Source organism: Otolemur garnettii, unplaced genomic scaffold (assembly GCF_000181295.1).
Source record: "Otolemur garnettii isolate 467f Iridium unplaced genomic scaffold, OtoGar3 scaffold00008, whole genome shotgun sequence".
NCBI classification, from domain to species: domain Eukaryota; kingdom Metazoa; phylum Chordata; class Mammalia; order Primates; family Galagidae; genus Otolemur; species Otolemur garnettii.
Genome location: NW_003852403.1, coordinates 5499948 through 5519620, shown reverse-complemented (window position 1 = coordinate 5519620; position 19673 = coordinate 5499948). Strand labels below are relative to the sequence as shown.

Here is a 19673-nt window from a genome sequence, read left to right as displayed (position 1 = left end):
GGTTGGGTTTGAATCTGCCACCTCCAGCATATGGGACCAGCACCTGACCCTTGTGAGCCACAGACGCCGCCCAGCTGTGTGTTTTTAAAACAGGTTTTTTTCACTTGTCTCACATGGCACCAGGGGATGGGTGGACTGTAATGGAAGTGATTAGGCAGGGGCTGGAAAGTCTAGGAACACTGGAGAGGGCAGAGGCTGGGCCACCTGCAGGACCTATTTTGCTCTGATCCCAGCCTGATGCCCTGTGTAGGGCTGTCCCTTGGTCTCATGCTGGGCTGGGCTTTGGTGTGGCCTCCTGTGCTCTGAATGCCTTTAGATGGTGCCTCAGAGGAGAGCTGGAAGGACCCAGGCAAGCTCTGCTCTGGTCCTGGTGGGTCATTCACTCGTGCTTGTTGTGCACCTACTCTGTGCCAAGTCATTCCCCAAGTTGTTGGGGTGCAAGTGAACGAAATAGATAGCATCTCTGCCCTCAGAGGGCTTATGCAGGAGATGCTTGACACAGACCCCCATGTGTTGAGGGTCAGTGCCATGAAGAAAGGCAACAGGACAGGGTCAGGAGTGGGGTCAAGAGCAGTCCCACCTAGGGTGGTAAGGGCAGGTGTCTCTGAGAAGGTGAAATGTGAAGAGAGCTGAATGAGGTGAGGCAGGAAGCCAGGAATATAGAGGAAGAACATTCTAGGCTAAGGGAACAGTGTCAGAGCTCTGAAGAAAAATAAGAATGCCACCAGGTGCCGTGGCTCAGGTCTATAATCCTAGCACTCTGGGAGGCTGAATAGGGTGGATTGCTTGAGCTCACAGGTTTGAGACCAGCCTGAGGAAAGAGTGAGACCCCATCTCTACTAAAAATAGAAAAACTGAGGCAAGAGAATCACTTGAGCCCAAGAGTTTCAGGTTGCTGTGAGCTATGATGCTATAGCTCTCTACCCAGAGCAACAGCTTGAGATTCTGTCTCACCCCCCCCGCCCCCCCCCCAAAAAAAAAAGAAAGAAAGAAAGCAAAGAAAAATAAGAGTCAGGTCTGGCAGGTGGCAGGCAGGAGGATGTTGAGGCTGTTGGGCCTGGTCTATGGCAGATAATGCAAAGTTTATTCTAGGTGTGAAAGGATGTCTCTTGAGGGTTTAGAGGAGGGGAGCCACTTGATCTGTGGTTTTAAAGGATCACTCTGGTTGCCTGGGATCCAGGCCTGAGTGAGTAGTATGTGGACAGGTGGGAGCAGAGGGTTGGGATGACACCTGTTGAATGCATTATGGATTTTGAAGGTAGAACCAGCACAAAGTCTGGGGCAGGGGGGTATGTGTGGGGTGAAACGAATCGAGGCGTTAAGCTTAGGGCTAGGTTTTCCCTGTGACACATGTGAATGGGTGGACATGGTGCCATTGATGAGAGTTGGGTGGGATGGGGAGCTGGGATGGGCACTGAGAGACCAAGGCATGTTACTATGGAAATATTGATAGCTGCATGAGGTAAGCAAGTGAAGGAGACATCAGGGTATTTGACCTGGGGGAGTGGCCAGGGATCTAGAGGGCTGGCGATCTGGATCTGTAAGTCAGCAGTATATAGATGGCATTAAAGCCTGCAATTATGAGCTCACCTAGAGGGCTCAGGGGAGGACGAAGGGGCTAAGACTGCAGGGTGAGCCCCATTGGCATTTAGAAGGGTCTGGAGAAGGAGGAGGGGCAGGAAGGAGGGCAGCCAGGAGCATGTGCTTGTTGTCCAAGGTGGAGTGTGCCAGTGAGTGGCTGGGGGGAATGAGCAGCTGTGTTGGATGAGGTCAGCTAGGACTTTAGAAAAAAGATTTGGTCCCCAGCTTTGGCAAGAGGGAAGTAAGGATCTGAGCCCTTGAAGAGTGGTGGGGATGGGGCCAACAGGATGTGGGTGGGTAGTAGCCATCCTTTGGGCTCACTCCCTGTGTCAGCATGGGACACCTGGGAAAGAAAGGAAGTGGCTGTGCCGTCCATGGAGAAAAAACACCAGCCAGTTATATGTAATTCAGAAGGAGGACTGAGAAGCAGGAAATTCACATGGTTTGGTGGGAAGGGCCAAAGATGAGCCCTCTGGAGCACTAGCCCCTGTGCCCTGGGGAGCTTTGGCATGAGCCCAGTGCTACACCCAGTGCTGGAGGACAGTGCCTGGCACTGGGATGTGCCCTGTGAATATTAGTTGAACAAATGAGTAAGGAGCGAGTGAATGTCTGAACCGAAATGTGGGACCCAGCCCTTCTTCTTGCTGCCTGGTATTTTGGTCCTGGCCCTGCTTTGTCTTGCTTTGTAAAACATAGGGATCAGGTCCTGGCAGAACTTTCTCACTTGGGGTTCACAGACCACTGTGGGAACCAGCAACGGAAGACTGTGAACCCTCTGAAATTCCATAAAAATACTGGGCATGTGTGCATTTTCTGAAACTCATGTGGTCCAGAAGAGACCTCCCAGGCCTTTCTTTATGGGGTCAGTTCTTCCAGCTTCAGCCCTGGGCATAAGCCTTGAGAATACACTGGAAAGTTGAGAGTCCGGGAGAAGCCTCGCTCTCTTGCTCTTACTTATGGGGAGATGCTAATGAATGGCAGCAAAATGCCAGTGCTGTGTAAAGCAGTTAAACAAAACTAGGAGGCAGCTTTATTTGTGGAGATCATGACATATATTTTATATTGAAAAAAATCTTCAGTGGGTAGTGGGCCCTTTTGTTCCGGTGCACATGGGACAGCCTAGTCCCTGCAGGTGGGAGGTCGGGCTTAGGGGTGCTTATTATCTTCTGGGGTGTACAAATGCAGACTTTTATTAACTCAGTAGTGAATAACCCAGCATTTCCTGGGCACACATGTGTGGTGCTGACTGTAGGTACTGTGGAGAAGAGGAGGTTCAGCCCTTGCCAGCTGCTTGTCTCTGCTTGGAGTCCGTCTCCTGCGCTGGAGGCCTGGGGAGGGTGGCAGAGTTGGGGCTGGGCTCTGTCCCCCGTTCCCTCACTTTGGGGTGGTGCCCAGTCCTATGCAGAGCCTCACCCTGCACTGGAAGGCTCTGAAGGCACCTGGGGTCAGCCCTCATGAGGGACGGTATCTTCTTACACACCAGATAGTGCACTAAAATGAGTTGAGGGTTGCACAGTGGAGATGGGCCAGGGGACAGCCCGATATCTGTGTCTCTGCAGGTCCATCTGGGGTTGAAGGAATTGGTTCAGACATTCAGGGAAGGCAGGTGGTACAGGTTATCTGGAGAACCTCAATGTCCCTCTGTTGTGGGTTAAAAGCCCCTGTCCTCTGTAGGGCCACCTTGGATGTGAACCAGGAGCATGCTCGGGCTAGCAGCATGGACTTTGCTCTGTGAAGCTTGTTGACAGTGCTGGTTTCAGACCTAATTTTCTCTCTCTCTCTCTCTCTTTTTCCCTGCCTCTGCTTAGTTGGCTGGAGTCATCTTCCTTGGAGTCGGGCTGTGGGCATGGAGCGAAAAGGTAGGTGTTACTGTTACTAGCACCCTGAGCATCAGGCAGCCCCAACTGGATTCGTTGGACTTTAATTTTCCTCTCCTCCAATCTGTTCCCTGACAATGAGCATTTCTAATGCTGTGTGAAGGTTTGTAGCCATTAATCTCCACAGAACCATCTCCCGGCTGCTCTGCTCCCTAGTGGCAGGGGTTTTGAATTGTAAACCCTGTGATTGTGGAGAGCCTTCTTTTCTGTTTCCAGGTACCCCCAGTTGCCCCAGGCTTCCTTGCAGCTGTGCTCAGCACAGGCTTGGGGCTGACCTCTTGACCCATCTATGCCTCTGGGGTCTGGAAGCAGTCCCTGAACACAGTGGCGTTTGTCCCTGAAGCTCTTGTCCTAGTCCACAGAAAGAATCCCGAGAATTGGAGCAGGGCTGAGCTGTGTGCCCCTGGGCACCCTGTGGGGGCAGAGGCAGGTCTTTAAGCACCTGTGGAGGGGTGGTAGAGAGGGGAGACTAGGTAGGCTATTGTCTGGAAGGACTAGGGGTAGGCACAGCTGGGAGTGAGGGGGAGACTAGAGTATGGGTGGAAGGAGCTGCTGCCTCTTGTTGCCATGTGGAGGTCCTGAGGGCTGAACAGGGCCCTCACTATAGGGCCAGGAAGGAGGAAGAGGAGAGGTGTGGCAGGAAGGGATGGAGCAAAATGGAGCAGGCTGGGCAGGAAACAGTGGGAACTAAAGCTTTCTCTAGAACCTTAGGCCTAGCTCCCTCTTCTTTTAGTGGAACCTCCCTTTGTTTGGGTCTGTGGGCTTTCCCACCATAACCTTAGGGACTCAGTAAGACCCACCTTCATGTTTGGGTGGCCTCTTGAAGGGCAAGAGCTGGGGTGCAATATTCGTCTGCCCCAGTGACCCAGAAGCAAGTGCAATCTGTGGCTTACAGCGCCATCGTGTGGCCTTTAAGAGAGTTTATTTAGATGCATAGATTGAGGATGGCTGGCTAGGAAGCACAGATGCTTAAGAATGGAAGCCAGCGATCCAAAGTGTAGCAATTTCGGATCATTTATATAGTCAGAGCTCAGGGAAGATTAACAGAATTTTAGCATCTTTCCTTGTAAGGCCTAATGCATAGGTACAATGATCTGAATAATCGAGATAGTTTTTTTCTTTCAGGAAAGGTATATTTAATACTCCACACTGAAAAGTAACTGTCATGGATAACTGTCCATGGTCTTGGATGCCATCTGGCCTGAGTTTGGTACAGGACAATGAAGGAGGCAGCTAATCTATAGCAAAGTTCAGCTGGAAGCTGAGAGGTCTAGTCTTCCTCGTCATTTATAGAACAAGAAGAGAGATTATAGAACATGAAGAAGAGATTAAACTAAAATCTAAGAAGCAGAATTATAAACAAGCTATGTAACTCAGCCCCCAGGGCTTAATTTCACCCCTAGCGGTTACAAATCCTGTAGTACTGCTCTGCCCATTGTGGTTTTCACTAGCTACACGTGACTGTTCATGTTTAAATTTAAACTAATTGAAATGCAATACAAATTTAAATTTGGTACTTAACGTCTCAACTAGCTACACTTTGAGTGGTTTGGCCAGTGGCTACCATATTGGACAATGCAGGTATAGAACACCCACCAATTGTTCTACGACAGTGCTACCTTTGTCTACCCTTGGTGGGTGTGTTTTCCACGAGTTAGTGGGCTTCGCCATTAATTGAGTGCCAAGTTACAAAGTTGGCCACACCAGGCCTACCTCAGGCACCCTGCAGGCTACCAGGGAAGTCTGGCACCTGCCTAGTGGGGACTCACAGCCTGGGTGGAGGTCAGGAACCACTTTCTATGAGGGCCCTGGGGGTTGAGGTGGGCAAAGATCTGTTGGCCAGAGGGGCCTCTGATGGGATGGGTAGGGACCTCCCTCTGGCCTGGCTTTTGATGAAATGACTGAGCCTCTGAAGGCACATCCCTGTCCTCAGTGCAGCAGCACACTTCCCTCGAGTGTGGGGAGTCTGAGGCTGCCCCATTTTCTCTGCCTTTTTCAGGGCGTGCTGTCCGACCTCACCAAAGTGACCCGGCTGCATGGAATCGACCCCGTGGTACTGGTCCTGATGGTGGGCGTGGTGATGTTCACACTGGGGTTCGCCGGCTGTGTGGGGGCTCTGCGGGAGAACATCTGCCTGCTCAAGTTTGTGAGTGCACAGCCATGGGGATGGATGGGGCTAGTGGTGTGGGCTCTGCTGGGCAGGGGTTATATGTTACATGGTACAAGTGGGGAGCAGTTCTTAGAAGCCTCCTCCAGGCCCCAGCTGCTGCCCTACAAAATGGTAAGATTTCAGGAAAAATCAGATGAGCTGACTCCACAGCCTGGGAGAAGTTGTTTCCCCTTGGTTTTTAGCCCCTGGTAGGAGGAGTGAGCTGCTCCTAGGCCAGCATTCCTCCTCCTTTTTTGCCTTTTATCTTCCTTCAGAAGTTCTGAGGGAATTGTTTGTTTGCTATCCACCTTTGGCCTTCCTGGCTAAGATCAAAAGATGTTACCAGTTAAGAAGTCATTTCCCTTATCCAGGGTGTGTGAATCTGTTGGATGTGCAGTACAGAATCCTTAATTTCCTGGCAGAACTGTGAGTTACAAAGATTTTAGTTTTATATTTAGATACAAATTCATTTTTAAGTGCATTCAGTTAGAATTAAATAGCATCTATAGGGGAAAATGCATCATCTTTTTCTGTACTGTATTATGTGTTAAGTATATTAGACCAAGCCTTTTCTTTCCTGGGCTTAATTTAAAGAGTAAAGAACATGGGATTTTTCTTCTTAGTTTTTTTCTTCTTTAAAAATATTACATTTAGTATCTCGTTTCTGTGTGAACAGAGATTATGTTCTGGAGGGCTGCACGTGCATTCACGTGTTTCTCCTCTGTTTTACTTTGAAAGACTCCTCCAGTTTTGCTAATTATGACAAAACTGCTTAGTGCCTGGTATGGCCAATGATAATGGCTGTGAGAACACAGACTCTGCAGGTTGGGAGTCTGCTCTGATGGAAGGGGGTGTGGACCTGTGGCTCCAGTGGCAACACTACCACAGTTTGTGGCTAGGGGCAGCCAAGCTTCTGGAGAGGTCTTTATACTGCTAGTAGTCATATACTTACTGTACAGAGTGGGTCTAGATAATGTTGGCACCTCCAGAGTTGTCATGAGACCTGCCAAGGAACTCACAAGTCCTTCTTGAGCTGTGTGACCTCACACAAGCTACACACCTGACTGAGCCTGTTTCCTTGTCCCGAAAGTGGAGGTACCAGATTAGTTTTCTAGGGTCTCGGGTGGTTGTGTGTGCACAGGGAGTGGTCAGGTTGTGTCTGGGGCACAGTTTCTGTTCTTAAGGAGGTGACACTTCTGGTGGGGAAGGACAGCCATTCATTGGAGGAGTGATATGCATTCCTTCTTGTCCAGTGAGGAGGGCTGCTTTATAGGAAATTATTGACACATTGGTTTGGAGCTTTCTCATACTTTTTCATTCATTTGGCTATTACCAGACAATGCAGTGACCTGGGTAGCGGTGACTATTTGCTTTTTATAGATGAAGTGAAGTTGCCCAGAGTCACCCAGGGTCTTAGCATGGGTCCCTCAGGTGCAGAGCCCATACTCTCTGTGGCAGGCTGTGGTTCTGCACCAGGCAGGGTGTGTGTGTGTGTGTGTGTGTGTAGGCTGGGCTGATGGCGTGGTAACTCTCCTTCCATTCTCATGCCTGTGCAGTTCTGTGGTGCAATTGTGCTCATCTTCTTTCTGGAGCTGGCCGTGGCCGTGCTGGCCTTCCTGTTCCAAGACTGGGTGAGGGACCGGTTCCGGGAATTTTTCGAGAGCAACATCAGGTCCTACCGGGACGACATCGACTTGCAGAACCTCATTGATTCCCTTCAGAAAGCCGTAAGCAGCAGCCCCCGTGGGCGCTCTGCTGGAGCGTGTGCTGTCCTGTGAGCAGTCTGTCTGTGCTGCTCCAGAGCAGAGGCTGGGGGAGAACATGGGGACCTCCCTCCTGGGTTTCCTGCTTGTGCCTTGGTGGGCAGCAGGGAAGGAAAGGGCCGCCTCCACCTCTGGTCAGCTCAGCTTTGCCTTTTCCTGGTTGCCCAGGAGTCTGGGCTCTCTCTCAGCTTGGACCCCCTCCCCCCCATTTGGATTGGAGAGGCAAGTTCAGTTGTCAGGGGTACAGCCACCCTCACCAGGCGCCCACCCCTCCCCTGCTCTAGAAGGGGGCCCAGATCCTTTAGCCCTGTCCAATAGCCATGCAGGCTGTAGTCCTCTCTGGAAGCGCTGTGGATAACCAGGATAGAGGGCCCCCAACCCCAGGCTTGTGACTCACTGTCTGAGACTATTTCTGTCTCCTTCCTCACCCAGACCTTTTCCCCTTCCCATTTGAGAAGGCAGAGCTGCCCAGAGGAAGCTTCCTCAGATGGAGAGGAATGTAACCTCCCTGGAATATGTCCCCAGGGGGTTGTCTAAGCAGTCCCAGGCTGTGGCCTTTACTCCATCTGGCCCTGTCTCCCCTCCTGTGCGACTGCACCTGGAGGCTTGCACCACGGCCCCAGGCCCCCTGGGAGGAACCCACTCTCTATCCCTGTTGGCCTTTGGGAGGCTCTTCTTTAATCTTTGTGCTGCCAGAAAGCCCAGCTTCCTCAGGAACTTTTTATATGGAACATTTTGGTTCTGATAAGAAAATAAATTAGAAAACATTAAAAATAACTATGACCTACTTTCATTATTTTATTATTTTATCTATTTATTTAGTCTCACTCTGTTGTATAAGCTAGAGTGCCATGGTATTAGCCTAACTCAACAGCAGTCCTCCTGCTTCAGCCTCACAAGTAGCTAGGACTACAGGCGCTTGCTACTATGCTCCATTAATTTTTCTATTTTTATTTATTTTTTCTTTTTCCTTTTTTTTTTTTTTCCAGACAGAGTCTCACTCTGTTGCCCTGGGTAAAGTGCTCTGGCATCATCATAGCTCACTGCAGCCTCCTGAATACCTGGGACTATAGGTGCCTGCCACAATACCTGGCCAGTTTTTCTATTTTTAGTAGAGATGGGTCTGGCTCTTGCCCAGCTGGTCTTGAACTCCTGAGCTCAAGTAATCCACTCACCTCTGTCTCCCAGAGTGCTAGGCTTACAGGTGTGAGCCCCTATGCCCTGCCTAATTTTTCTATTTTTAGCAGAGATGAGGTCTCACTCTTGCTCAGGGTGGTTTCAAACTCCTGAGCTCCAGCTATCCTCCTGCCTCAGCCTCCCAGAGTTTGAGGATTACAGGTGTGAACCACCTCATCCAGCCTGACCCAGTTTCATTATTAACCCAAATTTGTTTACCCTTATTTCATGTATCATGGGATCAGCAAAACCCATTTATGCGACTAAAGATCCTTCCTATATTGTTATTATTGACCTTTTTTAGTCTGTGACTGTCACCAGATCCTATCCATTTTCAGATGTTGCTCCCTGTTTTAGTGCTACAGTTCTTTTTTCATTTTCTCACAGGCTTGCTGGTTCCCATGTGCTAGAGTACCTTGCCTTGCCTTAAAGACATTGTAGTTTTTTCCATAGCCTCCTTTTCCTTTTAAAAATAAAATTTCCCAGAGGCATTCAGTAAATTATGGAGATTTCTGAGGTGAAATATAAGGTAATCATTAAAGCAACTAGAACAATGGGGATTGGGGAGTAGGGAGATGGGATTTTACCTTAGAAATAAAAAAGGAAAGTGTGGGGGGGCAGAAATCCCAGTAGTCATTTATTATGATTGCTGCCATGACTATGATAACGCTGTCGGCTGTAAGTGCACGGGCAAAATCAAAATCTGCTCGTGGGTGAAGTTGCTGTTAACGTCACAGTGATGCTTTCAGTGTGTTTGGTTTTTAGATTTTTTTAGACAAGTGAGGGTTCTTTGCAGCTCCACCAGATAATAGGACGGGAGAGCAGAGGCTCCGGGTGGGGGGCCAGACCTGTGATTGTGTTACCCATTTACCCCAATGCTATGTCTTTTCCTTGGGAGTAGACATTCCCCAGCTGATTTTTGTAAAAAAGCAAAAAATGGAACCAGAGCCAGCCTGGAAGTTTCTCAGGAAGACAGTGGCCATGAGGAAATATTCTCTCAGGGGCAGTAGAGGGCCACATCAGAGGTGTAGGAGTGGGGGGAGGGGCTCAAAGGAGAGGACTAGGCAGCTGGAGCTGCAAAGTGAGACAGAAAGGGCAAGCTCCTGGCTGAGCCCAGTGCTGCACCAGAGTCAGCCTTGTGTGTTGGATACAGGAGGTGCCTTGGCCACTGTTTATTTCCTTTTTTTCCTTTAAATTTGTTATTTATTTTTAGAGATTGAGGTGTCGGTATGTTTCCCAGGCTTGCTTCGAATGCCTGGGCTCAAGCTGTCTTCTCACGTAGCTGAGACTACAGGTGCATGCCACTGCACCTGGCAACACAGTTTCCTTCTTAAAAAGGCTGCCTATCTCCCTAGCTCAGCACCCCTGTGCACGTGGGAGGTAGTGGGGTAGACCTTGATTTCTCTGTGTGACTCTGGTGTCAGCAAGACTGGTATCCTATGCCAGGCAGCCTGGGTTCTGGCTCAGCCCCTGATGGTTCTGGCTATTGTGATTGCAGAACCAGTGCTGCGGGGCGTTCGGCCCTGAAGACTGGGACCTCAACGTATACTTCAACTGCAGTGGCGCCAGCTACAGCCGTGAGAAGTGTGGGGTGCCCTTCTCCTGCTGCGTGCCGGATCCCGCGGTGAGTTGGCCTGTGCTTGGGCACATGGAGCCTATGTCCCTCCAGAAGCCCTACAGTTCCTGAGGCTCTTGTGGCTCTGAAATCTACGTGTAAGTTCTTGTGAGCCCAGCTCCGGCTCTAGTGTTCTGGGAGAAGCAGGAGAAAAATGGTACTATGCCTACCTGGAGGGGCTGTCATTGTGGCATCTGGCCAAGATGCTATGATTGTAGCAATCCCTGGTTGGCCCTATTTAGTGTTCTGTCTTTGGAGAAAATGCCTGGTACTCAGAAGTTCACAGGGGCTGTGGGGGTACCTTTCACTGTCGAGGGGACAGCATCTCAGTAGTGGAGGATTATTTCCTTTTCTTCCTTCACCTGTTTTTACCTGCAGTCAAAGGCACAGGTCCTTGGGTTGCAGAAGCTGGGCTCCTCCCATGGAGGAGCTCTGAATTTTGCCTGAACTGAACCTGAGCAGAACTCAGTTCTTTGTGAGCTTTCTGTGCAGTTATGTAATGCCCAGTATCTGGTCACAGGGCTCTGAGGAGGCAGGGCGGGCATTGCTGCTATTACATGGGCAAGTTCCCAGCCTGGAGAGGCGCAGATGTGCTGGAGTTGCTCAGCTAGTGTCTGGAGTCTCCACTGTGACTGAAATATTCTAGTCTAGCAAGTGTTGCTTTTAGCAAGTGTAACCTTTACCTCCTAGCAGAGAGATTGACAAACTATGGCTCAGGGGCCAAATCTGGTCTGCTGTTCTTCTGACTTACGAGCTAAGAATGCTTTCAGCTATTTTTAAATGGTTGAAAATAAGTCAGAAGGAGGATAATACTTTGTGGCACATGAAATTCAGATTTTGGTGTCTGAAGTTTTCCTGAAATGCAGCCATGCTTATTCATTTACACATTGTCAGCATCTGCTCTCATGCCACCAAAGCAGAGTTGATTCTATGTGTGAAATATTTACTCTTTAGCCCTTCACAGAAAAAAGGTTTGCTGACCCCTGTCCTAGCCTGAAACGTTAATTGGCAGCATGACTGAAGGACATGAGCTGTAAAATGGAATTTGCACAGGTGTTTGCTGGCATCTGGTTGTGACTTTTCTAGAACTTCCTACCACCAGCTTCTTGAGAGACCAAAAGTGACTTAAAAGTGACTTTTTTTTTTTTTTTTTAACAGCAAAAAGTTGTGAACACACAGTGTGGATATGATGTCAGGATTCAGGTGAGAACTGCAATATGTACAACTTGAAGAATTCTTTAGATTAACAGTTATTTAGCTTTTATTCTCTGTAGTCCAACTTCCTGATTTAGCACAAGTGCAAACTGAAGTAGAAAAACCAGGGGTGATTAAGCTCCAGGTGCTTTCTAATCTGGGAGTGAGCTGAACAGGGGCACAGTGGCCACACCAACTGCTTCCTGAGCCGGTGGCAAAGCCCCAGGAGCAGTGATAGGTGGAGATTTCAAGCCCTATAAACTATAATCCCCAAACTTAGCAGTTATTGCATTAAAGAGATGGGGTGGGGCTGGGCACAGTGGCTGTAATCCTAGCCCTTTGGGAGGCTGATGAGGAAGGATTGCTTGAACTGAAGAGTTCAAGACCAGCCTTGGTAACATAGTAAGACCCCATCTCTTTAAAAATAAAAATTATCTGGGCATGGTGGTGTGTGCCTGTAGTCCACGATACTGGGGAGACTGAGGCGGGAGGATCCCTTGAGTTCCAGGCTACAGTGAGCTATGGTCATACCACCATATTCTAGCCTGAGCAACAGAGCGAGACTCTTGTCTCTTAAAGAAAAGAGGTAGGATGGAAATGTTGAGAACAAAGACTGCCTTTTTGTGAGGCTACTTGGGTCCCCAGGAGTTGTCTTTTATGGAGGGGTTCTGGATAAAGCTGCAGGAATGTGTGGCTTGGTCTGACCTCCATGTGGAGACAAGGTGGGAGACTGGTCTGGAGTGAGGCTCTTTCCTTCAGGCTGCAGGGAGTGTGAAGAGTGGCAGCACCCACCCCAAGGATGCAGACAGAGCTTTCTACCCCACTCTAGGCCTTGTTCTGGTGTGGTCTTTGGGGTGATAGGAAAGACTACTGTTCTAAAAGGCAGGTGTCGGGGAATCTACAGAGACCCTTCCCGTTAGCCATGGACACAAGGTACGTGTCCCTGCAGCCTGGAAAACTCAGCGTCCTCCTTCAGTAAGCTCCATTTCACAGGAATGAGTGCTATAGATTGAAAGTTCATGTCTTCACCAAATTCTGTGTTGAAACCTAACGCTGAGTACAATGGTTTTTGAAGATGGGACCTTTGGGAGATGATTAAGTTGTGAGGGCAGAGCTCTGAGGAATGTGCCCTTACTTATGAAAGAGACCCTGGAGAGCTTATTCACCCCTCCCACGCGGTGAGAATACTGAGAATGTGCTGTCTGTGAGCTGCAGAGCAGGGCCTCACCAGACACGGAACCTGCCAGCACCTCGTTTTTGGACTCCCCAGCCTCCAGAACTAAGAGAGAAATTTCTGTTTATAAGCCACCCAGTCTATGGTATTTTGTTATAGTAGCTTGAATAGACTAAGAGATCTGTACTGATGTCAGCTTCTCCAGTTATGAATTTGTCACTTATATTACTTTGCTAGGGCTGCTGTAATAAAGCAGCAAGTCTGGGTGGCTTAAACAGCAGACATTTACTTTCTCCCAGTAGGAGGCTAGAAGTCCAAGAGGAAGGTGCTGGGTCAGTTTCTTTTGAGAGCTGTGAGGGAGGGGTCTGTTTGGGCCTCTCTTCTGAGCTTGTAGACAGCTGCCTGTGCTGTGTCTGCATGTGGTTTCACTCTGCATGTCTGTGTCCTAATCTCCTCTTTTTATAAGGACACCAGTCACTTGGATTAGGACCCACCCTAAGGGCTCCATTTTAGCTTACTGACTTCTGTAAAGAGCCTGTCGCCAAATACAGTCACATTCTGAGCTACTGGAGGTGAGGATTTCAACATATGAATTTTGAGGGGACAGGATTCTACCATAACACTGTAAAGTGGATTAATGCATCGGTATTGTCATGGGGGAGCCTGACAGGTGAAGGGCTGGGACTAATTGCAGTATGTTGGGTGTGCAGTGGAGAGAGCGGGCTGGCTGGTGACAGTTACCTGCTAGCTCTGACTCCTGGAGCCAGGCTTACCTATGGGACGTGCTCTAATGGGAAACATTCTGAGAAGCCACTATGCCTTTTTTCTCCTGCTAGCGCCTTAGACCCACAGAAGACTAGTACTCCCTTCTCCGAGTTTCTCTTTAAAGCTGCAGTTCTCAACCGGTGGGTCGCGACCCCTTTGTAACAATGAAAACACACCGCAGCATTAGGAAGGTTGAGAACCACTGCAAAGACACATCTCCCTCCTCTAAGCTTTCCTTTCTCTAGATGTGGGCTTTGAGGGTGCGCGTGTTGAGCAAATTGCTCTTTAAATCTCCCGAGGCCTGTAGAGAAATGGGTTGACGATCACAGCCAGGGTCAGACAGGTGTTGTGGTGGCAGACTGCCCGGTCGTGGGACAGAGCCTGAGACAAGTGCGTGAGTTTCTCCCAGAGCTTCTGCCCGTCCTCAGCACCTGCCTCCCAGATCCTTCATTCACACTGTACTTTGTCCTGCTCCCGTCTGGGGCTCTCTAGGGGACCAGGGTGGGGACACTGTATGTGGCACCAGCTCAGGCTGCCGTGATGTTTTCTTGTAGCTGAAGAACAAGTGGGACGAGTCTATCTTCACAAAAGGCTGCATCCAGGTGCTGGAGGGCTGGCTCCCAAGGAATATTTACATTGTGGCCGGTGTCTTCATTGCCATCTCACTGCTGCAGGTGGGTTGAAGAGCCTGCAGGATTGACAGGTGGCCTTTTTTATTTGAGGGAGGTGGGCTGTTAACATAGATGTTTGTCCAGCTTGGGCCTGATGTTAAGGTACCTTATAGAAAAAACAAAAGGATCCATTTGGATGTCCAGGGCTGAGCGTGTGTGTGTGTGTGTGTGTGTGTGTCGGGAGCACAGTGGCTTCCATCGAAGTCGTGTGTTGGGTCTGGGTCCGGGACAGGCTGTAGTCATTCTCGTTTTCTCCCCATGGTGCTACCTAATGAGAGGCCTCTAGGTGGAGTGGGGTGGGACAGTGTGACCCTGTGCAAGTCTTGAGAGGGCCTGGTAGGCTTCATAAGCGTGCATTTCCTTTCTGGAGGGTAGAATCTGGGGTGCCCTCTGGGTGAGGCTGCTTTGGGGTCTCTCCCTGCTGATAGGAGGGTAGAATTTAAAGAGGTGTCAAGAGCTGCAGAGTGGAGGCGATACTGCTGGTCAGCTGGGGCTTGAAGAAGGCCTGATACTCAGAGATGTGCTCTTACCCTGAGACCTCTCCCTCCCTGTTCTGGGCATCTGGATTAGGGCTCTCAGGAGGCTTCCTTGTCCACAGCTGACTCTCTGAGGCCTGCTGCCCCTTGGGGCGTCTTTTCTCCTTCAAGGCTGTGTTTGTTCATTTGAACCAGATTTTACCTGTGGAAGGATATTAGTAACCGAGGGGGCAGGGAGGCCTGGGGTGAGTGGACTGGCCTGTGTCTGGCAGGTGAAAAATAGGTGGAGAAAGTCAAGAATTCACTGATAGCAGAGAAGATAGGAGTCTTTCCAGTTGTTGCCCAGGCTGTGAGAAGCAGCTCAGGACCTCTGAGCAGCTTCTGAGGCAGCTAATGCTGTTCTTAGGTGGAAAACACACCATTTAGAAGATATTTGACTCTGATTTTGCCTTGAAGAGGCGACTAAGATCGACAGAGCTGCTGTTACACCTTTCCCCTTCAAAGTAAGACTGAAAGAAACTTCTAGAAAAAGAAAGAAAAAAATTTACTGGCAAAGCAGGCAAGGGAATCGGACTTCAGAAGGACTAGTTATTCAAATAAGAACCACAATAGGAATTTAAAGGCAAAAAAAAAAGAGAGAGAAAACTTCAAAGGTTAGCAAGTTCACATTAGTTTGTTCTTGGTAGAAAAACATCAGTCTTCCCTCCTGATTTTCCTGTACACCAAGGCTGGACTTCTATTCAGACATAAAATTAGGGACAGGTTTACAGGAAATGTTCAAAACTTATTCTTTTGGGAATCAAAACCAGTCAGGGTGACCCTGTTATTTTTGGTTTAACCCAGGGACAAGTGTGTCCCGCCCCATGGTCTGTGCTGTGCTTAGTCATGTTGGAGGCAGGGCAGAGTGTCTGTTTGGCTTCTGCGTGCCTACCGTTTGCCTCTTTTAGGCTTTAGGGATACAGCAAATTAGACCCCAGGGTTCTCTTTCTTCTGGTGGGTCTGCCATGCTTTCCTGATTGCCAAAGTGTCGCTCTCTCTGCGTCCTCAGCCTTGGCAGGGTGGGTGAGGGAGCAACGTGCAGTGGAACGTTCTCCCCTTGCCCTTTGCTTCCTGCCCTCTGGCTTTGGGCCCCAGCATGGATGGCCTCTTACTCTGCTGGCTTTGGTTTCAGATATTTGGCATCTTCCTGGCGAGGACCCTGATCTCTGACATTGAGGCGGTGAAGGCAGGCCACCACTTCTGAGGAGCAAAGCGAGCAAGCGGAGCTGAGCCATGCCATGGAGGCCGACACCCTTCACTGTCGCCAGCCTTGTATTCAAGGGGGAGGAGCTGAAACACCTTCCCACGGCCAGCCCTGTCTTCGGCATCAGTGTGATGTGACCTCTCTGTTTCTGCTTGCTGGTCCTGAAGATTGAGGGACCCCCTTGTTACCTACTCACACTTGGCGACTACATCCCCACCAGGGTCTACCCAGAGACAGAGAATGTGTCTGCGTGGTATTGTTGACCCTGAGGGACAGACAGGGCTCATGACCACAGGGAGTGTTTGACTTGGGCCCGGAGCCCACACAGGTCTGCAGGACACCATCTGTTTTGGGTCATTCACATCTGTGGGTGGGCTTTGGGTAGAGGGGCCAGCAGGTGAGGACAAGGCTTCTTGCTCATTAGCACCCTGGGGCCTTGCTTGTAGCTGGGAAGGAGGAAGGGGCCCTCAGGGACCTCCGAGTGCCATCTGAGTCTGTAGTGGTATGTGTGCATCCTCAGCCATGTCCACATGAAGTAAGCCTGAGCCAGTGTGTGGACTGGTACCACGGGAGTGCCTTGCCTGCTGCCCCCAAGTCTGTCAGCCATTCTTTTGGGGCAAGAATCCCCAGTCTCAACAGCATTAAGTTCTAATGGCACCAGGCAGCGGTGGGGGTGGTGGGCATGGCTCTCCACTGAGAGTCTGCTCTCCTTTTCTTGAAAGTGTGTAAATAGTTTATTTATAGGGGTAAGAGTGTTCTCACCCATTTCTTCATTTCCTCCTCTTTCCTCCGGCATTCTCCTCTGAACAGCCTTATGTGGTGTCCACAGCTAGAGCCATCCCATTCAGTTCCCTTGAGTGTCCCAAGAGCCAGCCCACGACAGCTCCTCCTCCCCCTGTGGACACATCCCCTTCCTCCATCAACCCACATACTTCCTCCTCCCCAGCTTGGCCTCACTGTCTTCTGTCTTGGTGCTACTGAAATTGTCACCTAAAACTTGAATCCTATACTCCCTCCCCCGCCCCCACAAGGCCAGGGAACCCTAGCCAGAGGATGGCCAGTGTGAAACCTTTGGCCAGGGCCCCTTGTGGCCACATCCCTAGATCTGGCCTCTTTAGCAGCCAGGCCCTGCACCCAGTTGCACCCCATGCTTGGAATGTTTTATTTCTGACCTTCATGGTGATTCCCCTCAGTGGGATAACTGTGGTCACTGGGCCCACCTTCCTGTTGGGGCTGTTCTGGGACTTGCTCTAGGAAATGAAGTTGTCTTATGTACTGAATCGCCCCTGTGGGGATAGCTGGGGCATTCATCCATTTTTGACTGGGCTGCTTCCTGATGCTTCCCTGTAGCTTGTACCACTTTTCTCTTTACTGTCAAGGGACTGAGTGTGACCTGCAGGTTTTTGCTGAAGTGTATATTCTAGTGTGGTGTATACTGGTGACTGTTGATGACTTTTTTTTTTTTTTTTTTTTAACAATTCTCTGTAGGCTAGGAGAAGAAGAATGCTTGTGTATTTCACGGAAGTGTGATGCTTCTCTTTGACTGCCAAACTCTTTTACGGAATATATCTTTATATTAATGGTGTTGTTTTGGTCGTTTTTGTTTTGGGTCACTATCAAGATGGCACTAAGCATCTCAGTGGCAAATTTGGCTGCCAGAGGAACCAGTGGGAGAGGACTAGACCTTACAGAGGGTAGATGGTAAAAGCAATCCATGGTAGACCCAATCTAATGTAAATTTCATTTGCTGTGCCACTTTCCGTTATCCCTCAAATGCAGGCTACAATTAGAACAAGGTGACTTGTGGGTTAGTTACTCCTAACTATAAGTCTGAGCTGGATAAACTTTAACTAAAGAGACCCACAGGGGATGTTGTTTTAGGTCCTCTCTGTCTAGCCTGGCAATACTATTTGTTTATGTTTTATTAAATCATAATTTTGTACATTGACACATTTATGGGGTTCAGGGTACTGCTTCAATATACAATGTTAAATGCTTACATTGAACAGAGTAACACATCCATCAAAATTATACTCATTTGTAAATAGCCGGGCTATACTGTTGATCCCAGTAAAAGAAACTGGGGAACAGTGGATGTTACCACTTGACAAGCTGCATGTTCTGACCTTGCTGGTCCATTTGCGTGTGTGTGTGTGGGGGGGGTTAGTGGCGTTACCTCACCAGGTGCCTCTGACCCAGCCTGCGCTGGGAAAGCTGGTGGCATAGACCCTCCCGCAGCTCCTGGCCAGCTGCTCCTGCTGACCTGTCCTATCTAGTCACGCAGACCTGGTTCAGGATAAGGTCTAGCTTTTTCAGAGGTGGGTCTGTTTTTCAATTAGCTTACAAAACCGTGGGGACATTTTTATCTGTCTTATCTGATGTGAAGCAGTTGCATGAGGAAAGAAAAGAAAGCAAGGACAGGAGTAGGCACATGGAAGTCTTCAGCAGCATGGGCTCACTCTGCACAGAGGCACAGAGCCAGCCCCCAGCTCACTCCCCACCCAGTACCAGCTTGCCCAGAATCCTCACCTTCCCTGTCCTCTGAGCCCAGATGGAGGCTGGTGGGGACTTCTGCTGCAACACCTTGTATCCACGGTCCATACACATTAAGTATCGTGGTCTTTTCTTATTTTCCCAGCACCTCTCCTTCTGCCCCTCTCTCTGGCCTTCCTTTCTTTATCCTAAAAATTTGCCATGGCCCTGTTGCCTCCAGGAAGCTTCTTGCCTGGGCTCTCTGTACCCCTCCCTCTACCACCCACCACTCTCTCCATTGGCTGAAAGCTGCTTGTCCAACTGTCAACCCAGGGTCTCTTGTGGCCTCTGTAGCACCTGATGGTCTAGACCACCCTCTTCTCAAAATCTTCAGCATCTGAGCACCAGGCTTTCCACCTCGTTTGATCCTTTCCCATCTGTCCTGCTCAGGCTCTGGCTACAGCTGCCACTGTCCTCACTGGTCTCCAGGACTCCTCATGACATGGACTGTACTGCTGCACAAGAAGCGCGGTTCTTGGATTTTCCACATGAACAACAATAAAAATTAATGTATGTAGAGACTTTCTGGAAGATAGGAAGTGCTCAGAGTACCTACTAGTTAATACATTCAGTCACCGGAACTGCTCTGAGCAAGCCATTTTTATGCCTGCAACTGAGGCTCAGAGAAAGGTAAGTCACTATCAAGGATTTGGAAAGGCTGGATTCAACCCTGTAAGCTTTTTGCCCCAGAACCTCTATGTACAGCTAAAATAGGATGCTTGGTGACCACCCCTCCTGAATCCTATGTTTCTACTTGGTTCCTGCAGAGCAAAACCAGCCCGGAGGGCAGAGCCATTCCCTGAGATTATCTAGATCCTTGGATTCTGTGGCAGGTCGGCAGACATTTGGAAAAAGGGAGATCGTGTTGATTCTCCCGTTTCTGTACTTGGATTTGGGATGTGGAGAAAGCCTGATGTTGCTTTGAGGAGCTCACTCCCCATCTAGGCTTAGAGCAGTATTTTTTGACTTTTCTAAAATCTCACAGCACACTTGAATTTATCATTAAACGTCCACAGCACACTTAAAAATTATGTTCATCAAAAGAAAGAGTAAAGAAAAGAATACACATAATGTACTTAGAACTTCTTTGGAAAATAATTCAATAATCTTTAAAAATTTTTGCAGCATACCAGATGAAAAATCACTGGCTTACAGGCTCTAGGTCTGGTCAGCCAGCTGACTTCTTTGCAAGGCCACAGCTGTAGGTAGCAGTGGGTGTTCAATCCATAGACTGGTTACTGGTATAGTGTTAGGTGCTTACTTTACCAAAGCAATGTGGTTGGGAGGGCTGGAGCTGCCATCCACCCAGCGAACCTATGATGGGCGGTGTGTGCTGGACAGTGGGTGATCCAACACAGCCTTTCAGTAAGAGTCCATGCAGAGGAAGGCCACTGGAGCGGTAACAGACGTGCACACGGGTGTAGGCTGCTGCGATGTGTAAGGTCTCCCAGCAGAGG

General features: G+C 49.4%; 1 protein-coding gene across 2 annotated transcripts in view; it reads left to right on the top strand.

Moving 5' to 3' along the window:
* TSPAN14 (tetraspanin 14) overlaps positions 1 to 17264 on the top strand; it is a 61732-nt gene extending 44468 nt beyond the window's left edge. For both annotated transcript variants that reach the window (XM_012801450.2, XM_023509579.1), the window contains 7 exons: positions 3390 to 3440; positions 5458 to 5604; positions 7164 to 7334; positions 10045 to 10170; positions 11320 to 11364; positions 13849 to 13968; positions 15613 to 17264. In XM_012801450.2, coding sequence (XP_012656904.1) covers positions 3390 to 3440; positions 5458 to 5604; positions 7164 to 7334; positions 10045 to 10170; positions 11320 to 11364; positions 13849 to 13968; positions 15613 to 15684 — 732 coding nt within the window. In that variant the 3' untranslated portion in view covers positions 15685 to 17264. The remainder of the gene's footprint in view (positions 1 to 3389; positions 3441 to 5457; positions 5605 to 7163; positions 7335 to 10044; positions 10171 to 11319; positions 11365 to 13848; positions 13969 to 15612) is intronic.
* The last annotated feature ends 2409 nt before the right edge of the window (positions 17265 to 19673 follow it).